The 23941-nt window shown below is 44.5% G+C and overlaps 1 protein-coding gene across 1 annotated transcript in view; it reads right to left on the bottom strand.

The window, feature by feature from the left end:
• CEP126 (centrosomal protein 126) overlaps nucleotides 1-23941 on the bottom strand; it is a 91491-nt gene that overhangs the window by 58462 nt on the left and 9088 nt on the right. Inside the window, exons 2-4 of the mRNA XM_073582935.1 lie at nucleotides 18466-18585; nucleotides 3733-3878; nucleotides 2479-2596 (exon numbers count right to left, since the gene is read on the bottom strand). Of these exons, the coding sequence (XP_073439036.1) occupies nucleotides 2479-2596; nucleotides 3733-3878; nucleotides 18466-18585 (384 nt within the window). The remainder of the gene's footprint in view (nucleotides 1-2478; nucleotides 2597-3732; nucleotides 3879-18465; nucleotides 18586-23941) is intronic.

Here is a 23941-nt window from a genome sequence, read left to right on the forward strand (position 1 = left end):
ATTTTAGAGCTCTTCATGCTTCTCTCTGCCAACAAGCTTTTTGGAGATGGAAAGTTCATTCTCCAGCAGGACTTGGTCCCTGTCCACACTGCCAAAAGTACCAATACCGGGTTTACACACAACAGTATCACTGTGCTTGATTGGCAGCAAACTCTCCTAACCTTAACCCCATAGAGAATCAATGGGGTATTGTCAGGAGGAAGATGAGACACCAGACCCAACAATGCAGATGAGCTGAAGGCTGCTATCAAAGGAACCTGGGCTTCCATAACCCCTCAGCAGTGCCACGCCGCATTGATGCAGTAATTGATGCAAAAGGAGCCCTGACCAAGTATTGAGTGCATTTACTGAACATATATTTCAGTAGGTCAACATTTCGGATTTTAAAATCATTTTTCAAGCTGGTGTTATAAAGTATTCTAATTTACTGAGATAATGACTTTTGGGTTTTCATTGGCTGTAAGCCATAAACATCAACATTAACAGAAATAAACACGTGAAATAGATCACTCCGTGTGTAATGACTCATATATGAGTTTCACTTTTTGTATTGAAGAACTGATGTAAATTAACTTTTTGATGATATTCTAATTTTATGAGAAGCACCTGTAGATAATAGACAGATACCGTATATACTTGTGTATAAGCCGAGTTTTTCAGCACACTTTTTGTGATGAAAAGACCCCCCTTGGCTTATACACGAGTCATTGTTCCAGTAATCCGGCGGTAAAGGGCAAGCGGCGGGTCACAGAGGCAGGAGGCGGTGGGGAAGGGAAAGCTGCGGAGCAGCGGGTCACAGAGACAGGAGCCAGCAGCAGTGGCTAAAGACTGTGCCTCTGCTAAAGAGAAATGAATATTCATTTCTCTTATAGCACGTACAGTTACAGCTGCAGCCGCTGGCTTACAGCACACATCCTACTCACCTTCCTGCGCATCCTCGCTGCATCTCGTTCTGGCGCCAGCAGCTCCTGCGGCTGAGCGATCACATGGTCCCGCTTATTAGGCTATGTGCACACATAGCAGAACATTTCTGCTGGAAAACCTGACTCCCTTCCCAGAAACAGCGCTTTTTTTATGCGCAAAAAATGCGCGTTTTTTATGCGTTTTTTCCGCACGTTTTCAATACGCATAGAAATGGCCAGAAACGTGGAAAAATCAGCGAAATTAATGAGCATGCTGCGTTTTTTACCGCAAAGCGTTTTTTTTGCGGTAAAAAACGCATCAGTATGCACAATAAGTGCAAAATGCATAGAAATGAATGGGAAGATTATTTTTAGCGGTTTTATTGGAAAATCCGCTAAAAATACCTCTAAAAAAATGCTGTGTGTGAACACAGCCTAAAGGTAATGAATATGCACGCCTCTATATATTACCTTAATGAGCGAGGAGACGCAACAAAGGTGAGTAGGATGTATTTTGGGTTTTTTTTAAATAGTAATCATGCATACAAGGACAGAGACAGGGGAGCCATGCATGCCAGGACAGGGACGAGGGAGCCATGCATACCAGGACAGGGACAGGGGAGACATGAATACCAGGACAGGGGAGACATGCATAGCAGGACAGGGACGGGGAGCCATGCATGTAAGGACAGGGACGGGGGAACCATGCATGTAAGGACAGGGACGGGGGAGCCATGCATGCAATGACAGGGACGGGGGAGCCATGCATGCAAAGACAGGGACGGGGGAGTCATGCATGCAAGGACAGGGAGCCATGCATACCAGGACAGGGATGGGGGAGCCATGCATACACGGACAGGGACGGGGGAGCCATGCATACAAGGACAGGGATGGGGGAGCCATGCATACAAGGACAGGGATGGGGAGCCATGCATGTAAGGACAGGGACAGGGGAACCATGCATGTAAGGACAGGGACGGGGGAACCATGCATGTAAGGACAGGGACGGGGGAGCCATGCATGCAAGAACAGGGAGGGGGGAGCCATGCATGCAAGGACAGGGACGGGGGAGCCATGCATACAAGGACAGGGACGGGGGAGCCATGCATACAAGGACAGTGACGGGGGAGCCATGCATACAAGGACAGGGATGGGCAGCCATGCATGTAGGGACAGGGACGGGGGAACCATGCATGCAATGACAGGGACGGGGGAGCCATACATGCAAAGACAGGGAAGCCATGCATACAAGGACAGGGACGGGGAACCATGCATGTAAGGACAGGGACGGGGGAGCCATGCATACCAGGATAGGGATGAGGAGACAATGTATACCCGGCTTATACTCGAGTCCATAAGTTTACCCAGTATTTTGTGTCAAAATTTGTTGCCTCGGCTTATAATCGGGTCATCTTATACTTGAGTATATACGGTAGATAGATATGAGATAGATGAAAAATCAAAATAAGGGCAGATCAATTAAAATAAAAAGAAATCCAGCATTTGCATTAGTACTGGCAGCCCAGCTTCATATACATACATACACAATACGTATATAAGCACATATATAACGTACCTTGTGCTGCTAGGACTCCGGTGATTGGAGAAGTAGTAATATGTGGAGGGAATGGATCCTTGAATTTGGGCAAGTGCATTTTCAAGACTTGGCGTGGGCTTTTTGTGAATGGTATATGCTGTCAAATGGAAAAAATGAAAGATAATCACACGGACATATTCCCATTGGGGCCTTTGAAACTGATACAGTGGGAGCGGCAGCGCAGAACCCCTTCTAGTCTGGGTGTTAGCTGTGAAATCGGAGCTGTCCTACTTCACAGCTGGGTGTTCCCCTCCGCTCACAGAGTGTCAGCCTGAGCGTCGCTGATGGATGAGGTTTCACTTTAAGAAAGTTCTGCCCATACATTGCACCTACAGCTCCATACAGCAGACATGTTCTTGTGTGTACGATGCCTGCAGATTGAGGATGTATGGATCAAGTAAGGGATCAAGCTCACCCCATACCGGGTAAAAATGCCAGCTGTGTTATAAAGTTGGCTTCTGCTTGTAACACCATCAACTGGAGCCGGCAGCGATCTGACCGAGATCCGATTGCTGGTGTTTAACCAATGACGGCGGTATTTAACTGGTGCAATCAGCGTGACATGGTGATTGCAGGATGCTGCTTGCTGGGTTATCATGCCAGCTGTTGGCCGGCTGAATACCCTCATGGCAGCCATCTTTGTGCATCAACGAATCCCATCTAGTGACTGTAGCATTGCAGTATATAGAACAAGCAATCATACGGGTGGCAGGGCGGGGTTTACAAAAATAAAAACATAAAAGCCTTTCTTCCAGTTGAAAAATAAATAATAAAAAAAAAACATTTATTATTACCACAGAAGTCTAATCTGCCAAAACATACAATTAGCACCAAAGATAAAAAAAAAAATAAAAAAAACTGTCAGGTCTCACAATATGACGACAGTATTTTTTTTTTTTAATACAAATTTTGGATTTTTTTTTTAACCACCAAAATAAAAACATATTAAAGAAAAATTATATACAAGTTTGTCATCGCTATAACCGTACTAACCTGCAGAATAACACTGTCAGATTATTATTACCGCACAACGAACGCAGTAAAAATAAAATCCAAAATTAAGTGGTGTTTTATTTTTTCACCATTTGATCTCGCTAGGATTTTTCTTTTTGTGCAGCAAATGAATGGAGTCATTCTAAACTACGACAGCAAAGTGCAAAAATGAAAAAAAAAAAAAAGCAACGGTGGAAAGTACGGTAAATGAGAAATAAAGAACCGAGTGTAGTCACTGACCGGGTCTCCTGCGCTGTGACGGAGGGAGGTGAGCTCGCTGGAACTTTTCAGTAGCTTCCTGAAGCTTTAATTTTCTTTGATGCAGAATTTCCTCCCGGAACGTCTGCTCCTTTTGTTCTTCTTCTCGTTGTTTTTCCTCGAGTGCTCTGATCATATAAAAAAATATGTATAATAAAAAGTCTACTAATGAATCAGCAAAACGATCGTCGATAAAAAACAAAACAAAACAACAATACGAAACATAGTAATAAATTAAAGCAAGACCTGATAGTAAAATGTAACATTACACACCGGGAGATTAATTCAGAAGGACGCTGTCTCGGCTCGTCTAGGACTATAAAGTATGCGGTTCACACCCTGTTTGCAGCTCAAATTGTTGTAAACACCTTGTAAAATTTAAAAAAAAAAGCCCTAGATAAAAATGTGGCGTAAATTGACAGAGGAGTCTCCGGGTTGACATTCCAGCGCACGTCGCCGGCAGAGGTGCAATGACAACTGGGAGGGTTGTGCCATGTAGCGAAATACATGAATGGTCGCTATGGGGAAAGAAAAAAATAAATAAAAATATATGAGAATCTTACCTTCAGATGTAATGGACACAGATCGCTTCTGCAACTGACGTGTCGGCACTGGAGTAGCACCGCACAGCGCGGAGGATCATTAATTGTTATGTTCACTTGGAACGTACAGTACTCACAGGTTATATCATCACGATGTAGACACGTGCGCGGTACAGACAGACACAACTGTCTGGGCGTCTGCCAGCGCAGGCGTCCTGCTATAGAAGGAATGCCAACAAGAGTGGGTGATATACACAGCGATAGCTTCACCACTCCCTATTCTACCCAGCATTGACTTCTTCAGGTCACTCGTTAATGCCGGGCCTCAGCCACTCTGCTATCCTTCCTTGGGGCACATTTGGCAGGTACTAACCACTATATGGTTCAGAACCAGCAGTGCAGCCATGTCACGGTCCAAACGGTCAATCATCAGGAACGCACGGCCCCCCAGAAGGCAGAGGAGCGCTGCACTCCTGAAGAGAATTCATGAGACTAACCCTTTAAAGGAAACCAGACAGCTGAAACGTCATCAATTCCAGGAGACCATCCAAGCAGCAACACTGAAGGTGTGGGGGGAGCGCACGACAGCAGTAAGTATGGCTTCATTTTTTCAGCTTTTATAGACATAGATTTGCTGGAGATGGGTGTTATCAATAGCATGGATAGCAAGAAGAACATACAAATCAATTTTGGTACAACACAAACCAGATATGTCACTCGAAGCAAGGAGCACCAAGCTACAGTACGACTTGCCTACTTTGGAAAGGTCATACGAAGAGAGCAATCATTGGAGAAGGACATCATGGAACAGAGGCAATAACTGGAGAAGGACATCAAGGAACAGAGGCAATAACTGGTGAAGGATATCATGGAATAGAGGCAATAACTGGAGAAGGACATTATGGAACAGAGGCAATAACTGGAGAAGAACATCATGGAACAGAGGCAATAACTGGAGAAGAACATCATGGAATAGAGGCAATAACTGGAGAAGGATATCATGGAATAGAGGCAATAACTGGAGAAGGACATCATGGAATAGAGGCAATAACTGGAGAAGAATATCATGGAACAGAGGTAATAACTGGAGAAGGATATCATGGAACAGAGGCAATAACTGGAGAAGGACATCATGGAACAGAGGCAATAACTGGAGAAGGACATCATGGAACAGAGGCAATAACTGGAAAAGGACATCATGGAACAGAGGCAATAACTGGAGAAGGACATCATGGAACAGAGGCAATAACTGGAGAAGGACATCATGGAACAGAGGCAAAAACTGTAGAAGAACATAATGGAATAGAGGCAATAACTGGAGAAGGACATCATGGAACAGAGGCAATAACTGGAGAAGGACATCATGGAACAGAGGCAAAAACTGGAGAAGAACATCATGGAACAGAGGCAATAACTGGAGAAGAACATAATGGAACAGAGGCAATAACTGGAGAAGGACATCATGGAACAAAGGCAATAACTGGAGAAGGACATCATGGAACAGACGCAATAACTGGAGAAGGACATCATGGAACAGAGGCAATAACTGGAGAAGGACATCATGGAACAGAGGCAATAACTGGAGGACATCAAGGAACAGAGGCAATAACTGGAGAAGGATATCATGGAATAGAGGCAATAACTGGAGAAGGACATCATGGAACAGAGGCAATAACTGGAGAAGGACATCATGGAACAGAGGCAATATCTGGAGAAGGACATCATGGAACAGAGGCAATAACTGGAGAAGGACATCATGGAACAGAGGCAATAACTGGAGAAGAACATCATGGAATAGAGGCAATAACTGGAGGACATCAAGGAATAGAGGCAATAACTGGAGAAAGACATCATGGAATAGAGGCAATAACTGGAGGACATCATGGAATAGAGGCAATAACTCAAGAAGGACATCAAGGAACAGAGGCAATAACTGGAGAAGGACATCATGGAATAGAAGGAACAAAGCGAAGAGGAAGACCACCAACACCATGGTTTGGTATTATCAATATAATGGTGAAGACCGCGGTGGATCTCACCAGTGATGTAGCGACGCAGCAGCGGTCATTACTTACCTGTCAGACGCGGCGATGAAGACGTCCTCCCGCCTGCGTCCACGCGTCGCTCGTCGGCCCCAGCAGGAAGCCCAGCAGGAAGCAGCCGACGAGAAACGGCCCAGGACGTTCTCGCGCGATCAGCGATAACCAGCAGGGGAGCCGGTTGGAGGTAAGTATCACACATAGCGATATCGTTAGCAATATCGCTGCTGCGTCACAAAATCGGTGACGCTTAAGCGATATCGCTAGCGATCTCGCTTATTGTGACGGGGCCTTTACTGACATCATGCGCCACATCTTCAGTGCTGCCATTTCTGTAGTCTCCTGGAATTGATATGTCCCAACCATTAGTCAATTGACCCTGCAGCCAATCAGTGGCCTCATTGGTTTGGTCACTGGTGGTCGTCTCACCATCCCTTCTCGTCCAGCGGAGACTGTTGGAGCAGCAGCTCGGGGGGTGGGGAATGTGTGCAGATTACGGTAGTAAGGATGGCTTTATATTCTTTTATAGGCATGGCTTCCCATTGGAAGACCCCTTTATCGTTATGGCTGATAGATTTACTGTACGTGGATAGTTCTTTTTAGGAAGTCTTGAGCTCCCACGTAAAAGTTTGGATTCGATGCATAGAGGGAAAAAAAAAAGCTTTATCCCGAAATTTAGTCCGACCCCCAGCTGTTTCCCCACTTTACTGAATAACCTAATATAATGTGATAACACTGGCACCATGAAGGTGTTGGGTACACCGTACTGACCGGTACTGTAGACACCAGACTGGGTCATCACTGGACATAGGCATATTATCAGCGACATAGCACAGGGCAGTACTGAGCAGCCGGAGACATGGGAATACCGCATTCTGCTGAACAATGAGCTGTAATAAGCCGCATTACGTTACAAGACAAGAGCTGACTCACCCTAAGGAACATTCACTTGTCATTACTCAGATTCCTAGATCTCTGGTGCAACCAATAACATGCGCAGTTTCATCACCGACATTATCGCTCTATAAATATATTTTATAGCTAAATGTGTAATAACCTTCTCTGAAGGGAATCTGTCACCAAGCTCCCCGATCTGAGATCAGCACTATGGCTCGCTCACACTGTCATATAATACAGAGGAGTGCAATGCCAGAAAACATCAATGACCAAATGTTATACAATAAGTCACTGCTCATCTGCAAAAATGTCAATGGGTGCGAGAAGGTAAAAAAAAAAAATAAAATCCCATATCATATGGACCAAGCGTGCGCCGTCCGATTTCTGTGCACAGATCTCATGGGAAACTCAACAATTCACCAGCCGAGCACAGTAAATTCACAGCCCGAACAGTCAGAATAGGATAGAACATATACAGCACAGACCAAAAGTTTGGACACACCTTCTAATTCAAACAGTTTTCTTTATTTTCATGAGTATGAAAATTGTAGATTCACTCTGAAGGCATCAAAACTATGAATTAGCACATGTGGAATTATATAATTAACAAAAAAGTGTGAAACAACTGAAAATATGTCTTATATTCTAGGTCCTTCAAAGTAGCCACCTTTTGCTTTGATTACTGCTTTGCACACTCTTGGCATTCTCATGATGAGCTTCAAGAGGTAGTCACCGGAAATGGTTTTCACTTCACAGGTGTGCCCTGTCAGGTTTAATAAGTGGGATTTCTTGCCTTATAAATGGGGTTGGGACCATCAGTTGTGTTGTGCAGAAGTCTGGTGGATACACAGCTGATAGTCCTACTGAATAGACTGTTAGAATTTGTATTATGGCAAGAAAAAAGCAGCTAAGTAAAGAAAAACGAGTGGCCATCATTACTTTAAGAAATGAAGGTCAGTCAGTCCGAAAAATTGGGAAAAGTTTGAAAGTGTCCCCAAGTGCATTGGCAAAAACCATCAAGCGCTACAAAGAAACTGGCTCACATGAGGACCGCCCCAGGAAAGGAAGACCAAGAGTCACCTCTGCTGCGGAGAATAAGTTCATCCGAGTCACCAGCCTCAGAAATCGCAGGTTAACAGCGGCATACTGAACCAGCATGGCTACCACAGAATCTTGCAGCGGCATGCTATTCCATCCGATTTGCGTTTAGTTGGACCATCATTTATTTTTCAACAGGACAATGACCACAAACACACCTCCAGGCTGTGTAAGGGCTATTTGACCAAGAAGGAGAGTGATGGGGTGCTACGCCAGATTACCTCTCCTCCACAGTCACCAGATCTGAACACAATTGAGATGGTTTGGGGTGAGATGGACCGCAGAGTGAAGGCAACAGGGCCAACAAGTGCTAAGCATCTCTGGGAACTCCTTCAAGACTGTTGGAAGACCATTTCCAGTGACTACCTCTTGAAGCTCATCAAGAGAATGCCAAGAGTGTGCAAAGCAGTAATCAAAGCAAAATTTGTCTACTTTGAAGAACCTAGAATATAAGACATACAGTATTTTCAGTTGTTTCACACTTTTTTGTTAATTATATAATTTCACATGTGTTAATTCATAGTTTTGATGCCTTCAGAGTGAATCTACAATTTTTATAGTCATGAAAATAAAGAAAACTCTTTGAATGAGAAGGTGTGTCCAAACTTTTGGTCTGTGCTGTAGATAGAAAGATGTCAGTGATATATAAAATTAGTGCAGTGTGTGTAGCTTACTGTACATGCATTTAGCAAATAAATTAAATAAAATGGGGCGTTGGGTTCCTCCTTATTTCTAATAACCATCTAAGGGAAAGCAGACAGATGAGGGCTGCTGTTATTATTCTGGGAAGGTGCCAATATCCTTGCATCTTCCCAGCCCGCAGCTGTCTGTTTAGCCTTTACTGGCTATTAAGATGGGGAGACACGAAAAAATGACGTGAGGTCCATCTAATTTTAATAACCAGCAAAGGCAAAGCAGAGAGCTGCGGGTTGATATTAATAGGTTGGGAAGTGGCCATGGATATTGGCCCCTTTCCAGAATAATAACACCAGCCCTCAGCAGCCCCAGAAAAGGCACATTCATAAGATGCACCAGTTCTGGCACATAGCCTTGGCTCTACCACATTGCCCTGGTGAGTTGGCAATCGGGATAATGGTTTTGATGTCAGCTGTGCAATGTTCACTGATATAGCGCACAGGGGTTAGTAATGGAGAGGTGTCTGTCAGACAACCCCACCATTACTTACCCTGTAGTGAAAAGAAAGAAATACACACACAGAAAAGTCCATAAATTGTAAAAAGCACAGTGTGAAAATTACCCTCTTTTACCCATTTATTATCATAAAAAAAAGTCCAAAAGGGGTTCACCTCAAATCCATAATTAGGACATCCCAAGACGACCCCTGAATCTACTACATCCGTAGGCTGTGATGAGCGGTGACATCAGTAACGTTACCGCTCAACAAGGCAGCCAGAAAACAGCGGGTGGGGGGGGGGGGGGGGGGGGACACCATGGCATTTTTTTCTTTTATTAGCTGAAAACAAGTACAGAGGACTACACATTGCAGAGCACTGATTATATCACTGACATCAATCTATATCTATACACAAGATTGCTTTTTTGTTATTATTATTATTATTATTATTATTATTAAAACCAGCGTGAAATGACAGAGAATTCCTGTATGTAAAAGATGATGTTAAAAACGTATACAGATCGTAGGTGAGAAAAAACGCACACTGGCACAGTGCTCGCATGACATTGCAGCTATTTATTATACGCTAATGTGAGCGAGCCCTAAGGCCACGTTCACACGGTCAGTATTTGGTCTGCTTTTTACATCAGTATTTGTAAGTCAAAACCAGGAGAGGCTGATAAATCCATAAGTGGTGACGGGTTTCTATTATACTTCCTCCTGGTTTTAGCTGAAAAATACTGATGTAAAATACTGAATGTGTGAGTGTGGCCTTTGCTATTGAGGTGTCAGTGTGCCTTCCGTTATTCTCCCGGTACGGCTTAAAGGGGTTGTCCAATACAAGGACAACCCCTTCTTAAACTAAATGTTTGACCCCAATAAAATAAAAACCCTATACTCACCTCCTGTGGCGGCACCATTCCAGTGGTATTAGCACTCGCAGTCTGGGGTCTGAGATGCGGTGGATTGCCATGTGATGCCCAGTGCCCGATCAGCGCTGACGTCACTGTCCCCACCTGAACATGAAGAGGCAGTCTGGGCAGCGGCTGATCTCTGACTTCCTTTTCATGTTCAGTTCGTCTGAAGGCGGAGATAGTGATGACAGTGCCGGGCATCATGTGTCACAACGCCACATCGAGGGACCGCGAGTGCCGACACAGCTGGAACTGCGCCGGCAAGAGAAGCGAGTATAGGTTTATTTTATTGGGGCCGAACGTTTAGTGTAAGAAGGGGTAGTCCTAGTAGTGGACAGCCCCTTTAAGAACAATCAGTTACAAACCTTTTTCTATACTTTGCGATGTTAAACACGGACATCACACGGATTGTACATGGATCTCATCCGTGTGCTCTACGTGTATTTCACAAAACCATAGACTTGTATCGGACCTTGTCATCTGTGCTGTTGGTAAAAAAACGGACGTGTCTCGCCGTATTTGCACGGACACAAGTGGCACCGTAGATTATAATGGGTGTGTGTGGTATCCGTGAAAAGAACAAATGCCATACATACCGGAAACAAACACATGTGAAGGAATGCTAAAGTAGGGGCAGAGACCCTGATTGGAGTGATGTGCCAATTACTGGGCTTCTTACTGATTTATCTGCTACATATAACTATATTGGGTGGTGAAATCCTGCTGACAGATTCCCTTTAAGTCTGCAAGCCTAGGAAATAGTAAAAAAAAAAAATAATGTTCATTCTCATACCATTGTAAGTATTATTTGGTGCGGAGACAGCTCATCACTATGTTATATAATATCCGTGCTTCATATTGTTACACATTCAATCAGAATTTTCGAGTACAATAAGTGACGCCGAGCCCTGGAGAAGCCCAAGCCCAACACGGCGCGCCGCACACTGTGTGTATCACTAGTAAGGAGCGGCGCTAGCCACAGACAACTGCACTGTGACTCAGGAAAAGTGATGACAAAATATTTCTCCCGCAATTAGGCCTCCATAATTGTGTTTATAGGTACAGCTTGTTTCAGAACTGACCGCCTTAAGTGATCACTGCGTTAAATCCAGCAGCCTGTAGTGAATGACAGACGTGATCACACATGCCTTACACAACAAGACAATTATCACAAGCCCGGATTACCGCAGGCTCCGTCATCAGAAGGCGCACATGGCCGGCAATGCTCGGGGATTGTGTGAATCATCTGTATCCTAGCAGTCCACGCTTATACGTAGAGACAATGCATCTGGAAAATGTAGTTTTGTAGGTGACACCATTGTGAATGGGACAAAGTGAAAAGAAGAAACTCTCTATCATATCTTTTCTGAGACATCTGCTTCTTTCTCCACTTATGGGTTATTTCTTCTCATTTCTCTGCCCACTGAACTCATCCTACTCTCTGCAAAACAGTGCTGGATTCACAGCTACACTGCTCAGTAATGCTATATAATGTCCTCCAAGCTGCTTCTGAACATGTGTTACACAGAGACAGGAGAGCAGAAATCCCTCAAGTCTCTGTGTGCAGTATTTCAGAGACATCCTTATAGACTAGTCTCTACACTCCCAGACAGAAGTTATGTCAGTTATGTCGCTTATCCGTGTTATGTAAATAAAAGCTTATAACCTGACGTTAAATTCATCCATTGGTTATATAAATTATTCTTTTGAAAGCTGAAACCCTCCGAATTGTGGTTTAGGTTAAGAAAATTGGCATCAATGCAGAAATATTGATCATTTAATGGACTCTGAATGGTCAGATTTTGGCAAGACAAAAGTTTTGTCGGCAACAGAAAGTAATGTGATATTCAAACAAATAATTAACTTAAAATACAAATATATGTTGCATAACATTGGTGAATGAAGCTGTGGTGATATTAGAGTCATAGTTAATATTTTGTGTGACATCCACAATGGGGAATAGTCGTTTTGATCCCCACTGTCTTATCGCCTCTCTGTTATGTAATACATAACATTGGGGATGGTTGTGTGCAGAAACAGCCAATCACATGTACACTCATGTTACATACTAGACAGTGCACGACTGCCATTATTTACAGTGATTCTGATTAACCGCATATAAAGTTTCCTGACATTTTCTAAGCTGAATTTTACAGTAAAAGCCATATCCCCTGTACAACAGCTTACAACACAGCAAAGGGATCTCATTGTTATCAGTCAGGAGAAGAGTGTAAAAGCCTTCCAATATATATATACCATGCAACACTGTGAAGATGGTATAAATTTGGCACAACAGTGACATATTGAGGAAAAGACAAGGAGAAAATTGGTCCAGGAGGCTGCGAAGATGCCAATAGCAACATTAAAGGAGCTGCATGTATTTCTGGCAAGTATTAGTTGTGTACTGCATGAGATAATCTGAATTCTTCATATGCTTGGTCTGAGGGGTATGGTGCCAGACAGAAGCCTCTTCTTACAAAGAAAAACATCCAAGCCCGGCTATGTTTTGCCAAAATCCAACATCAAGTCAGCCAAAAGCATGTGGGGAAATGTGTTATGGTATGAGGATACCAAGATGGAACTTTTTGGCCATAAATCCAGAAGATATGTTTGGCACAAGGCCAACACTGTGCATCATCAAAAGAACACCATACCCACAGTGCAGCAAGGTGGAGACAGCATTAAGCTTTGGGGTTGTTTTTCAGGGTCCTTTGATAAGGTCGAGAGAATTCTTAACCATTTCAAATATCTGTCAATTTTGCATCATAACAGGTTGCTAAAAAGCTGAAGAGGAATTTCAGTTCGACAAGGACCCTGAACATATCTCCAAATCAACAAAACAATGGCTCCACCAGAAGATCAATGAAGTTTCAATTTACATTTCCCTTTAATAAGATCAGTCTTCTCTCCTCTCCTGCCACGCATGTTTTAACATGAACTGACAATTCTGGATCACCTTTTCTTAAACCTTGTTATTTCTCCTGGAAAAGAATGAACAAGCTTAAAATTGGTGATTACCATTTCCCTTGTCAAAAAAGGATGCCTCCCCAAAAACAATCTAATAATGTCAGCAGTGATTGGAGATTTTTACAGCATGCAGGGTCACTCTTCTAACTGGTAACACCCAATTGTCAATTTATTCGTAAATTTATAGGCAGAATATTGAGGAACGATAAGAGCAGAGATGTAAAAAAAAGCTGGTCCCGATTTGTTATTTTGTGGCAGATGAAAAATGTACAAAAAATGGTACGTCAGGAGCGGTGCAAGGTGCCCTTTAAGTGCATGTAAACTCAATGTACTACTTACAATTTTTGGTCATGTACCGGTGTGTATACACAGTGTGCAGAATTATTAGGCAAGTTGTATTTGAGAGGATTCTTTTTATTATTGAACAACAACTATGTTCTCAATCAACCCAAAAGACTCATAGATATCAAAGCTTAATATTTTTGGAAGTTGGAGTGGGTTTTTTTTTAGATTTGGCTATCTTAGGAGGATATCTGTTTGTGCTGGTAACTAGTACTGTGCAGATTTATTAGGCAACTTAATAAAAACCAAATATATACCCATCTCACTTGTTTATTTTCACCAGGTAAACCAATAGAGCAACACAAAATTTAGAAATAAACATTTCTGACATTCAAAACAAAAAAAAAAAATTTGTGACCAATATAGCCACCTTTCTTTACGATGACACTCACCTTCCTTCCATCCATAGATGTTTACGATCAGCATTGCGTGCAGCAGCCACCACAGCCTCCCAGACACTGTTCGGAGAGGTGTACTGTTTTCCCTCACTGTAGATCTCACATTTTATGAGGGACCACAGGTTCTCTATGGGGTTCAGATCTGGAGAACAAAGGGGGCCATGTCATTATTTTTCTTCTTTTAGACCTTTACTGGGCAGCCATGCTGTGGAGTACTTGGATGCATGTGATGGAGCATTGTCCTGCATGAAAATCATGTTTTTCTTGAACGATACCGACTTCTTCCTGTACCACTGCTTGAAGGTGTCTTCGAGAAACTACCAGTAGGTCAGAGAGTTGAGCTTCACTCCATCCTCAACCCGAAAAGGTCTCACAAGTTCATCTTTGATGATACCAGCCCATACCAGTACCCCACCTCCACCTTGCTGGCATCTGAGTCGGAGTGGAGCTCTTCCCTTTACTGATCCAGCCTCGGGCACATCCATCTGGCCCATCAAGAGTCGCTCTCATTTCATCAGTCCATAAAACCTTAGAAAAATCAGTCTTAAGATACTGTATGTCTTGGCCCAGTCTTGACATTTTATCTTATGTTTCTTGTTGAAAGGTGGTCGTTTTTCAGTCTTCCTTACCTTGGCCATGTCCCTGAGTGTGGCACACCTTGAGCTTTTTGATACTCCAGTAACATTGCAGCTCTGAAATATGGCAAATCTGGTGGCAAATGGCATCTTGGCAGCTTCACGCTAGATTTTCTTCAATTCATGGGCAGTTATTTTGCGCCTTTTTTTATCAACACGCTTCTTGCGACCCTGTTGGCTATTTGCCATGAAACGCTTGATTGTTCGGTGATCACGCTTCAAAAGTTTGGCAATTTCCAGACTGCTGCATCCCTCTGCAAGACATCGCACAATTTTTGACTTTTCAGAGTCCGTCAAATCTTTCTTCTGACCCATTTTGCCAAAGGAAAAGAAGTTGCCTAATAATTAAGCACACCTTATATAGGGTGTTGATGTCATTAGACCACACCCCTCCTCATTACAGAGATGCAAATCACCTGATTTACATAATTGGCAGTTGGCTTTCAAGCCTATACAGCTTGGAGTAGGACAACATGTATGAAAAGGATGATGTGAGCAAAATACTCATTTGCCTAATAATTCTGCACGCAGTGTATGTAATAAACTCAAGCAACTTGTTATCCGGTCTCTTCTTAATCCCTAGATTTATATTTTAAGGCATCTGCATGGGAGATGATGGCAGTGAATGAATAATTTCTGCGTTATCTTCCCCGCAGCATACCGTCACATTAATAGCAAATGAGTGACGAGACGGAATTGTAAACAGGCGATTGTTATGTTACAGTGTAGTTTTCAGCATCTCTCTAATGAATGCTTTATACTTTCTAAAAGTATTAATGTAACAATAGACCGTACAAGATACTCTACCTTACTGGAGTAACCCTTCACCGGCACATGACCGCAGGCTCACTGCAGCAAAATCATTGCAAGAAAAGTGATCCGCAGCTCCCCAGAGGCTGTACGGGTGTCTACATGGCTTTCAGAAGTGGCGAAAGGGCACCAATATGCAAATGAGGAGGGGTAACGGTACGCCAAACTTTTGACCCATCAGGCGTTAGACCCTCATTTGCATACAAATTATATGTTTTTTTCTCAGGCACTTTACCAGTAACTGGTACAGTGCTAGTGTGGTTGTTATAGTCGGCTAAGCCCCCTACAATGCTGTGTAGCCCATTTATAATGCATTTGGGGGGGACGGATTCCCTTTAAATGTAACAGTGCCTATGCAAAAGGCAAACATCACAGTCACCTCCCGTCAGTCTCATTCCAGCGTTGTCGGCTTTGTGTCTGCCGGTTCTCGCTGACAATGTTATGCCACATGAGCACTGCAGCCTATCAACACATGATGGGCTGCAGTGGTCACGTAACATAACCCCGTCACATGGACAATGGCTGACATGGCGCCAACATTGCTGCAACGGGAGTGTATGCTGTTATTATTTTACATGGGGCACTGTGGCGATTAAGAAGGGATTGGCCACTGTTTTTAAGCTGCCAAGTTACGCATCTCAGAATAAACTGATAAAAATATATATAATGTATTTATTTGTATTTTTTTATTTTAAGGTTGTAATACACAAAAAACTATAGTTATGATCATAACGACCTGGAGCTGTAGTACCAGGCATCTTCACACTTTTTTCAGATGGCTATTGAAGTCTATGGACAGGTGAGAGGAAGAAGAAGGAGCAGGATTAAAAATCAGACAGAGAGACAGACACAGACCACTTCTGCAGCTTTCTAGTAAATGTTTTATCTCACCGCAAATCTGGATTCACAGCTGCACTGCTAAGTACTGTAGCATAATGTCCTCCATGCTTATGTGCTACGTACAGACACGAGAGCAGGACTGCTCCTGTGTGTGTGTGTGCTGTGGACGGATGTCAGAATAAGAGCTAGTCTCCATCCACTAGCTCAGGGTTAACTGACAATTAGAACTAGAGCCTGCAAAGGGGAAAATTGGTAGGATACATGTCATATAATGGCTAGAAGTAGTGTAATTCCTCATTTATATACACGACAGCTTATTCTGAAAAGTCACCTGCAATGACAGCATGCTTTACATTATTATATTCTACATATAAATGTAATCCAAGCTTCCTCCTCCTCCTGTAGGTCCGGCACAATATAAACGTCATCTGACTTTTCAGGACGTCTAATTGGATAATTTACATCAGATTTGTCCACAGAAAAGGCTCAGTCTGGCTTCAGTCCAGGCCTTGACATACGCTGCCATCTCGGTGCCAATACTTTGTGACTGGCTAAGGAGCGATCTGAGGATTAATGATTCGCCATGGGAGGTAGGTCACAGTGAGTAAACACCGGGGAGCAGTATGAGACAGGCAGTAAACACTGCGTCCTGCCAGGTCGTGATGGTCACAGACAGTCCATGGGTGGCAGGACTACAGGCTGGCAGGTGACAAGCCAGCAATCAAGCAAGTAAAGGAACTGTTATTGTTAGAGGGCAGAGAAATAGCCAGAAACATGGCAGGCAGATGAGGATGATGCGCTATGCAAAAAAAACAGAATTCTCAAGTTACAAACCTGTATAACGTATCCCTCGTGGACGGACATGTTAAAGGAAAGGATTCTGACATTAATGTATTAACCCCTTAATCCAGACAGGGGTTGTCCCACAGACAACATACAGTATATCCAGTATCTGCAGTTCCCTATGAGCATGTGCAACCACTGCTTTATTCACTTCCTATAAGTGGCAGATGCACATGCTCACTACCTCTGGGCAATAAGAGGGGGCGGGTCGCCGTCTCTGGGCAGCAAAGTGGGGGGGGGTCATCGTCTCTGGTCAGTAAGTGGGGGCGGGTCGCCGTCTCTGGGCAGTAAGTGGGGGTGGGTCATCGTCTCTAGTCAGTAAGTGGGGGCGGGTCGCCGTCTCTGGGCAGTAAGAGGGGGTGGGTCATCGTCTCTGGTCAGTAAGTGGGGGTGGGTCGCCGTCTCTGGGCAGCAAAGTGGGGGGGGGTCATCGTCTCTGGTCAGTAAGTGGGGGCGGGTCGCCGTCTCTGGGCAGTAAGTGGGGGTGGGTCATCGTCTCTAGTCAGTAAGTGGGGGCGGGTCGCCGTCTCTGGGCAGTAAGTGGGGGCGGGTCATCGTCTCTGGTCAGTAAGTGGGGGTGGGTCGCCGTCTCTGGTCAGTAAGTGGGGTGGGTCATCGTCTCTGGTCAGTAAGTGGGGGTGGGTCGCCGTCTCTGGTCAGTAAGTGGAGTGGGTCATCGTCTCTGGTCAGTAAGTGGGGGTGGGTCATCGTCTCTGGTCAGTAAGTGGGGGTGGGTCGCCGTCTCTGGGCAGTAAGTGGGGGTGGGTCATCGTCTCTGGGCAGTAAGTGGGGGCGGGTCGCCGTCTCTGGGCAGTAAGTGGGGGCGGGTCATCGTCTCTGGGCAGTAAGTGGGGGCGGGTCGCCGTCTCTGGGCAGTAAGTGGGGGCGGGTCGCCGTCTCTGGGCAGTAAGTGGGGGCGGGTCATCGTCTCTGGGCAGTAAGAGGGGGCCGGTCGTCGTCTCTGGAAAATAAGTGGGGGGCCCATTTGTGTGTATGCTCCAACTTTCTGTCAAAGTGCATACAGGTATAATAGAGAGGAAGGCTTTCAGTTCAGGACAGGCAAGACATTGGTAAAATGAAGCAATGTATGCATAAAAGTGTGAGAAAGGTTGTTCCAACACTTATAGTTCTGACGGAATGCTGGTAAAGAGGAACCAGCCTCTGAAGAATGGATGGCAAGTTACAGGAGAATGTGAGAACTGAGACAGCACCTGAACTTTGTGGCACATGAATGAAAAGAAAAACGTCTACTTACTTTCTTCGCCGATTTGTCTCCACTGATAATTTATGTGCCCGCTGCCTGATGATTTTTTGATCTTCCAGTAAAGCCTGCCGTTCTTCCTCTAAATCAACCTCATGGGGGGTTTTCGGATTTCTTATAGTAAATGAGGTTAAGGTCTTGTCACACACACAACTAATCATTATATACACTGACATCAGTGCTGACCGGGCAGAGACATTAACGGCAAAAGTCACTGTCACCGTGAGTAATAACGGAGGAGCGGCACAAGGAGGGATCTAAGGAGGAACTGCTATGTCGTGAACATTCTACCACAAGTGTGTGTCTGGCCAACCGTGTGCAGAAGTGGGTGCCGCTGCTTTAGCTATAGGCATCACAATGTGCCCCAGGGTGGTGGATCGCTGGAGATCTCGGGGGCTGGAAGTGTTGGCAGCACTTTTAGAAGAAAGACCTATCACCTAGGAACTGTGGCTATATGTCCTTTCTACAGGACACAGCAAGTACCTTCCAGCACTTATGGATACTGCACCCGCTAATGAAAAAAATGACTTGTTTCTAAAATGCCGCTGTTTGATGAATCTGGTACTTAAGAGATATAGGAGTCCAGCATGGGAAGAGACTAAAAGCACTTTTGGGCCCATAGTTGCCCAAACAAGAGGAAGATTTAAAGGGACAAAACGATAATATTAAATGTGTGGGGGGGGATTTATGCCAAAACAGGGAAGGGTGGCTTAAAATGCAAGAACCAAGCCATGAACCACCACTGCTGCTGCTCTGACGCTATTTCCTCTGTGCGTCGTGACGCGTGCCAATCACGTTGTGCCAGGCTGGCTAGTCAAAAGAAGAGCTGGTTATGCAGGCGGGAAGGAGGCGGATCGCAGACCTTCCTTTCAGTGGCCACGGAATATTGATGTGCTCACTGTCCTGGGAATCGATTCACTCATCTCTACTCCCTATCCTTACAAAAGACTTTATTTTAATTTGGTTCTATAGTGTGGGAACTTTCATACGAGTGTATTTTTGGTCCAGGTGAAGATCATGCCAGCACCCAGACAAAGGTTTGCGTATATACCAGTGCACATAGGCTACTGTTTATCCAGACCTCAAGTTCATGGGAGAAAAAACTGCAGCATGCTGTGGGATGGTCCCAAAAGGGTAACAATGTTTTGAACTTTTGACTTTCAGGCTCCATATCTCACCATCCACTACAGCTGTGAACGTAAGAAATCGCATCATCCAGCGCATCGATAGCGGTCTCTCAGCCAAGAAAATGGCTAAACTGCATCATGTGAGCGCCATGACAGCTGGAAGAATACGAAGTGAAGTCCGTCCATCCACTCCTAAGCCACTGCAGTGACAGGCCAAAAATTGCCAAAACTAATCAGCCGCTAAATAGCTGTAAGTCACATTTATGTATGAGATCGCCAAGACGATTGCCTATAAAATGATTGTAGTATCAAGTTCGAAGCAGTAGTGGATGGTGAGATATGGAGCATGAGAGTCAAAAGTTTAAAACATTGCTCATCTTTTGCTCTTTCACACTTGCGGGGTTTTTTGCGCTGTGTGCGCAGTGCAAACGCGCATAAAAACCGCATCATGCGTTTTAATGCGTTTTCTTGTTTTTTGCGCATGGTTTTTACAAAAAAACGCATGCGTTTTTAAACGCTGACGTGTGCATGACCATGCGCACGCCAGCGCTCCCATAGACTTTAATGTGTTTTTTGTGAATTCTGTGCGCATGCGTTTTTTTGAGACAGGTCGGACGCACCAAAAATGCAACAGGATGCGTTTTGTGCGCCCGGGCACACACTACAAAAAAACCGCATGCGCATACAAACACGTACAAACGCATGACAATGCGCACCCATTTTAAATATAGGGGGGGGGGACGCATGCGCATTTATGCGCAAAAACGCAAGTGTGAAACCAGCCTAAATATGCAACTCGGAGTTTGATTAGAGTGGGATCCAATTTCCTCAGAGGTGGATAAAAAAGAAAAAAAAAATCTCCATCTTCTCTATACTGCTAATCCGCGAAAATCGGACCGCACTCTTATGTCTGATTTTTTTTCACGGACTCGCAGACTTCGCGCATGCTGCAATTTTTTTTTTCCCGAGTGGTCCGAGAAAAAAATAAAAATTAAAAAAAATAATCAGACATGTGCACAGCAGCATAGCATAAAAGAGGGAAGAGTGCTATCCATCAAAATCACGGATCACACTCATCCAATTAATACAACCGTCTGCACAAGCCTTTACAGCCAGTGACTGGCTGCAGTGGTCATCTGACTTGATGGACAGTTCAGCATCATTGTAGGACTGATGATGGATTCAACATGTAACTAATGCTTGTTGCTTTTTTTTTTGCTAACATTTCCTACTCTTGAGCAAATGTAAAAAAAATCCTGGAAAACCTCTTTAAGGCCGGGATCACACTAGCGAGGAATACGGCCGCGTTTCGCATGTTAATACCCGGCACTGCCGCAGGCACTCGGGAGCGGAGCGTGCAGCTCCATGTATTTCGATGCGGCCCCACGCTCCGATCCGAGTGCCGGCGGCAGTGCCGGGTATTGACATGCGAGACTCGGCCGTATTCCTCGCATGTGTGATCCCGGCCTAATTCTACCTATTTTAAGGGCCCCCAATGCCATCATTTTGGTACACCCCAGGTTGGACTTCATAAGAGATTGTGACTTTTCTACATACTGCAATAAATAAAAAGGTGAAATGTATTAAAAAAAAAAAAAAAAAAATGAAAAAAAAAAATATAAAAATATAAATAATTTTTTTCCCATAAGATAATATAAAATTTAATCATATGGTAAATGCTGTAAAGAAAAAAAAAATGAAATCCAGAATTGCTGCATTTTTCATCGCCGCACCCCACCACAAAAGAATGCAATAAAAAAAGTGATCACGACATGCTACCAATAAAAACTGCGTGGAAAAAAAAAACACACGTCCTCGCACAGCTGTATCGATGGAAAAATAAGTTACGGGTCACAAAATTGAGACACAAAAAATTTTACAAAGAAAAGCTATATATGCCTGGTATCTCATAAGTTGTACTGACTGGTACGATTGTTTTGCAGGTCATTTTTATAGCACAACTATAAATAGGGCCTTCGGGAGTGCGCTGTAACAGCCGCGTCGTTACCGCGCATGCGCGGGGAGAGCGCGCAGTTGTGGCTGTTCCGCGCATGCGCGGGAATAGCGGTGACGCGAGTGTCACTTGCGCAGGCGCAGTTCGTGGTCTTGCGGTGCCTTATGGGATTCGGGGACAGCGGCCGGAAGTCCCAACTGGTGATTATATATATAGATGAACGCTGTAAAGAAAAAAACAAACAAAAAACAATGGTGCAATTGTGTTTTTTCAGCCTTTCACCGCACTTGGAATGGTTCTCCCGGTTTTCGGAGCACTTCGTCTCGAAGAGGTTAACAGCCAAACCTGACTAGGAGGAGATGGGGAAAAGTTCTCTTCTGTTTATCCACTTGTGTTTTAGTGTTTGCAATAAATGTATCCAGGCAATGCTCTGTGAGCACATTGTGACCATCCGGGCAGGCCAGACCTTTGTTCTGCATCATGTGTGAGCAGGATAAGTGATAACCTGCTGATCGGTGGGGGTCCGACTGCCAGGATCTGTACAGGTGGGAAATCAGGTAAATTTATCACGGGCACAAGATGGTCAATCGCCCGACCGCTACATACATCCATTCTCAACGGGGCTGTCGGAAAAAAGCTAAGAGCAGGGTAGCGAGGGAATGGTTCACAGGCTGAGCATGTGTACTGCCGCTACACTCTAAAGAATGGCAATCAGCGGGGGTCCCAGCAATCGCCCCCCCACTGACCATTCAGTTATCGCAAACCCTATGTTTTCAGCAGACAATCCCTTTAAACTTCCGTTTCTATGGACTGACCTGCAGCACAATGCGACTGCTGATCGGGAAACCTTTACCGGCGAGCGCTAGATTAAAAGACTGTTTAAGCAAAACGATGGGCGCGGAGCGATCAGTCACAGATGGCAGAGATGGCACAGGCTGCTGTGGTTCGCAGCAGTGCGAGATCTGACTACACAGGATGATGCTTCGTCGAGAAAGGTGATTTTTTTTTTATGCTACAAAGATCATTTCACCAGGTGATTATCATGAAACCAGTGTTATTAATCATTCACTATTATCTTTCAGTGTAAATGCAGCTTAAAGCGATATTCCCATCTCCAAGATCCTATCCCAATATGTAGTAGGTGTAATATTAATAGCAAATACCTCCAAATGTAGTATAGTTCTCCTGATTCGCTACGTCGCTTACCCCATGAGCAGGGCATTGCAATAGATTAGGTATCCAGGATTATGACCACTCATAGTGTGACAGTTAGCTAGCTGTTAGTGGTCATAACCATGAATACCTAAGCAATGCCCTGCACATGGGGTAAGTGACATAGCAAATCAGAAGAACTATACTACATTGCTAACTGGAGGTATTTGCTAATATTAATATTACACCTACTACATACTGGGAAAGGATCTTGGAGATGGGAATACCACTGCTCTTCAAACACTTAGGTGGCAGATTCCATCCCATTTACAGAATTGCTGTTGCTGTCAAAACAGCTGACACTGCGATGAAACGCGGACAGTCCCTATAGATGAGAACGTGATTTTCTCATGAACAACAATGATACGTGACCCCATTTCTCATGATAGTTTGTGGTTCCGGCAGTCATACCCCCATCAATCATTTGTCCTCTATGCCGAGAATAGATGATAAATGTTGGAGGGGGGATAGACCTTTACCTATTTTGGTATTAAATTCAGGCAAGTGCTGAGACCACACCGCCCGGGGGCCCCGCTCTGCTCAGGTATTAATGTGCAGCATATAAGAGCACTGTATGCTTAGAGGGGTTTCAGGAGCTGAGCCGCCCCCCATACAGCGCAACCGCCGGCATCCGAGAGGAGCCTCTACCACCGGAGTCGGCCCCAAGGGCCACGGCTTAATCTTTTAGATGCTGCCAATTATGACAGCGCCGTTTAGGAGGTTGAAAATGGAGGAAGGTTTTTTTCCAATACGCATTGCCCTTCTGGAACATGATTGGAGGTGCAGATGGCAATGTCATGGCAGCCACAAGGCTCCTTAAGGCCCCCATCTGCCATGTTCATACACCTATGGTGGGGCTTTTTAGGAGGTCAGTAATTTGACAACTCACTGTAAGGCTATGTTCACACATTGTGTTTTTGCTGCTTTTTATGCAAAGTTTAAGCTGCTTAACCGCATTATCACACTGCAACATGGGGCAGTGCATTATCACGCTACGATGTGGGACCGCGCATTATCACGCTGCGATGTGGGGCAGTGCATTATCACGCTGCGATGTGGGACCGCGCATTATCACGCTGCGATGTGGGACCGCGCATTATCACGCTGCGATGTGGGGCCGCGCATTATCACACTGCAACATGGGGCCACGCACTATCACGCTGCAACATGGGGCCGC

Source organism: Dendrobates tinctorius, unplaced genomic scaffold, assembly GCF_039654945.1.
Source record: "Dendrobates tinctorius isolate UK_male_01 unplaced genomic scaffold, ASM3965494v1 ptg000075l, whole genome shotgun sequence".
NCBI classification, from domain to species: Eukaryota; Metazoa; Chordata; class Amphibia; order Anura; family Dendrobatidae; genus Dendrobates; species Dendrobates tinctorius.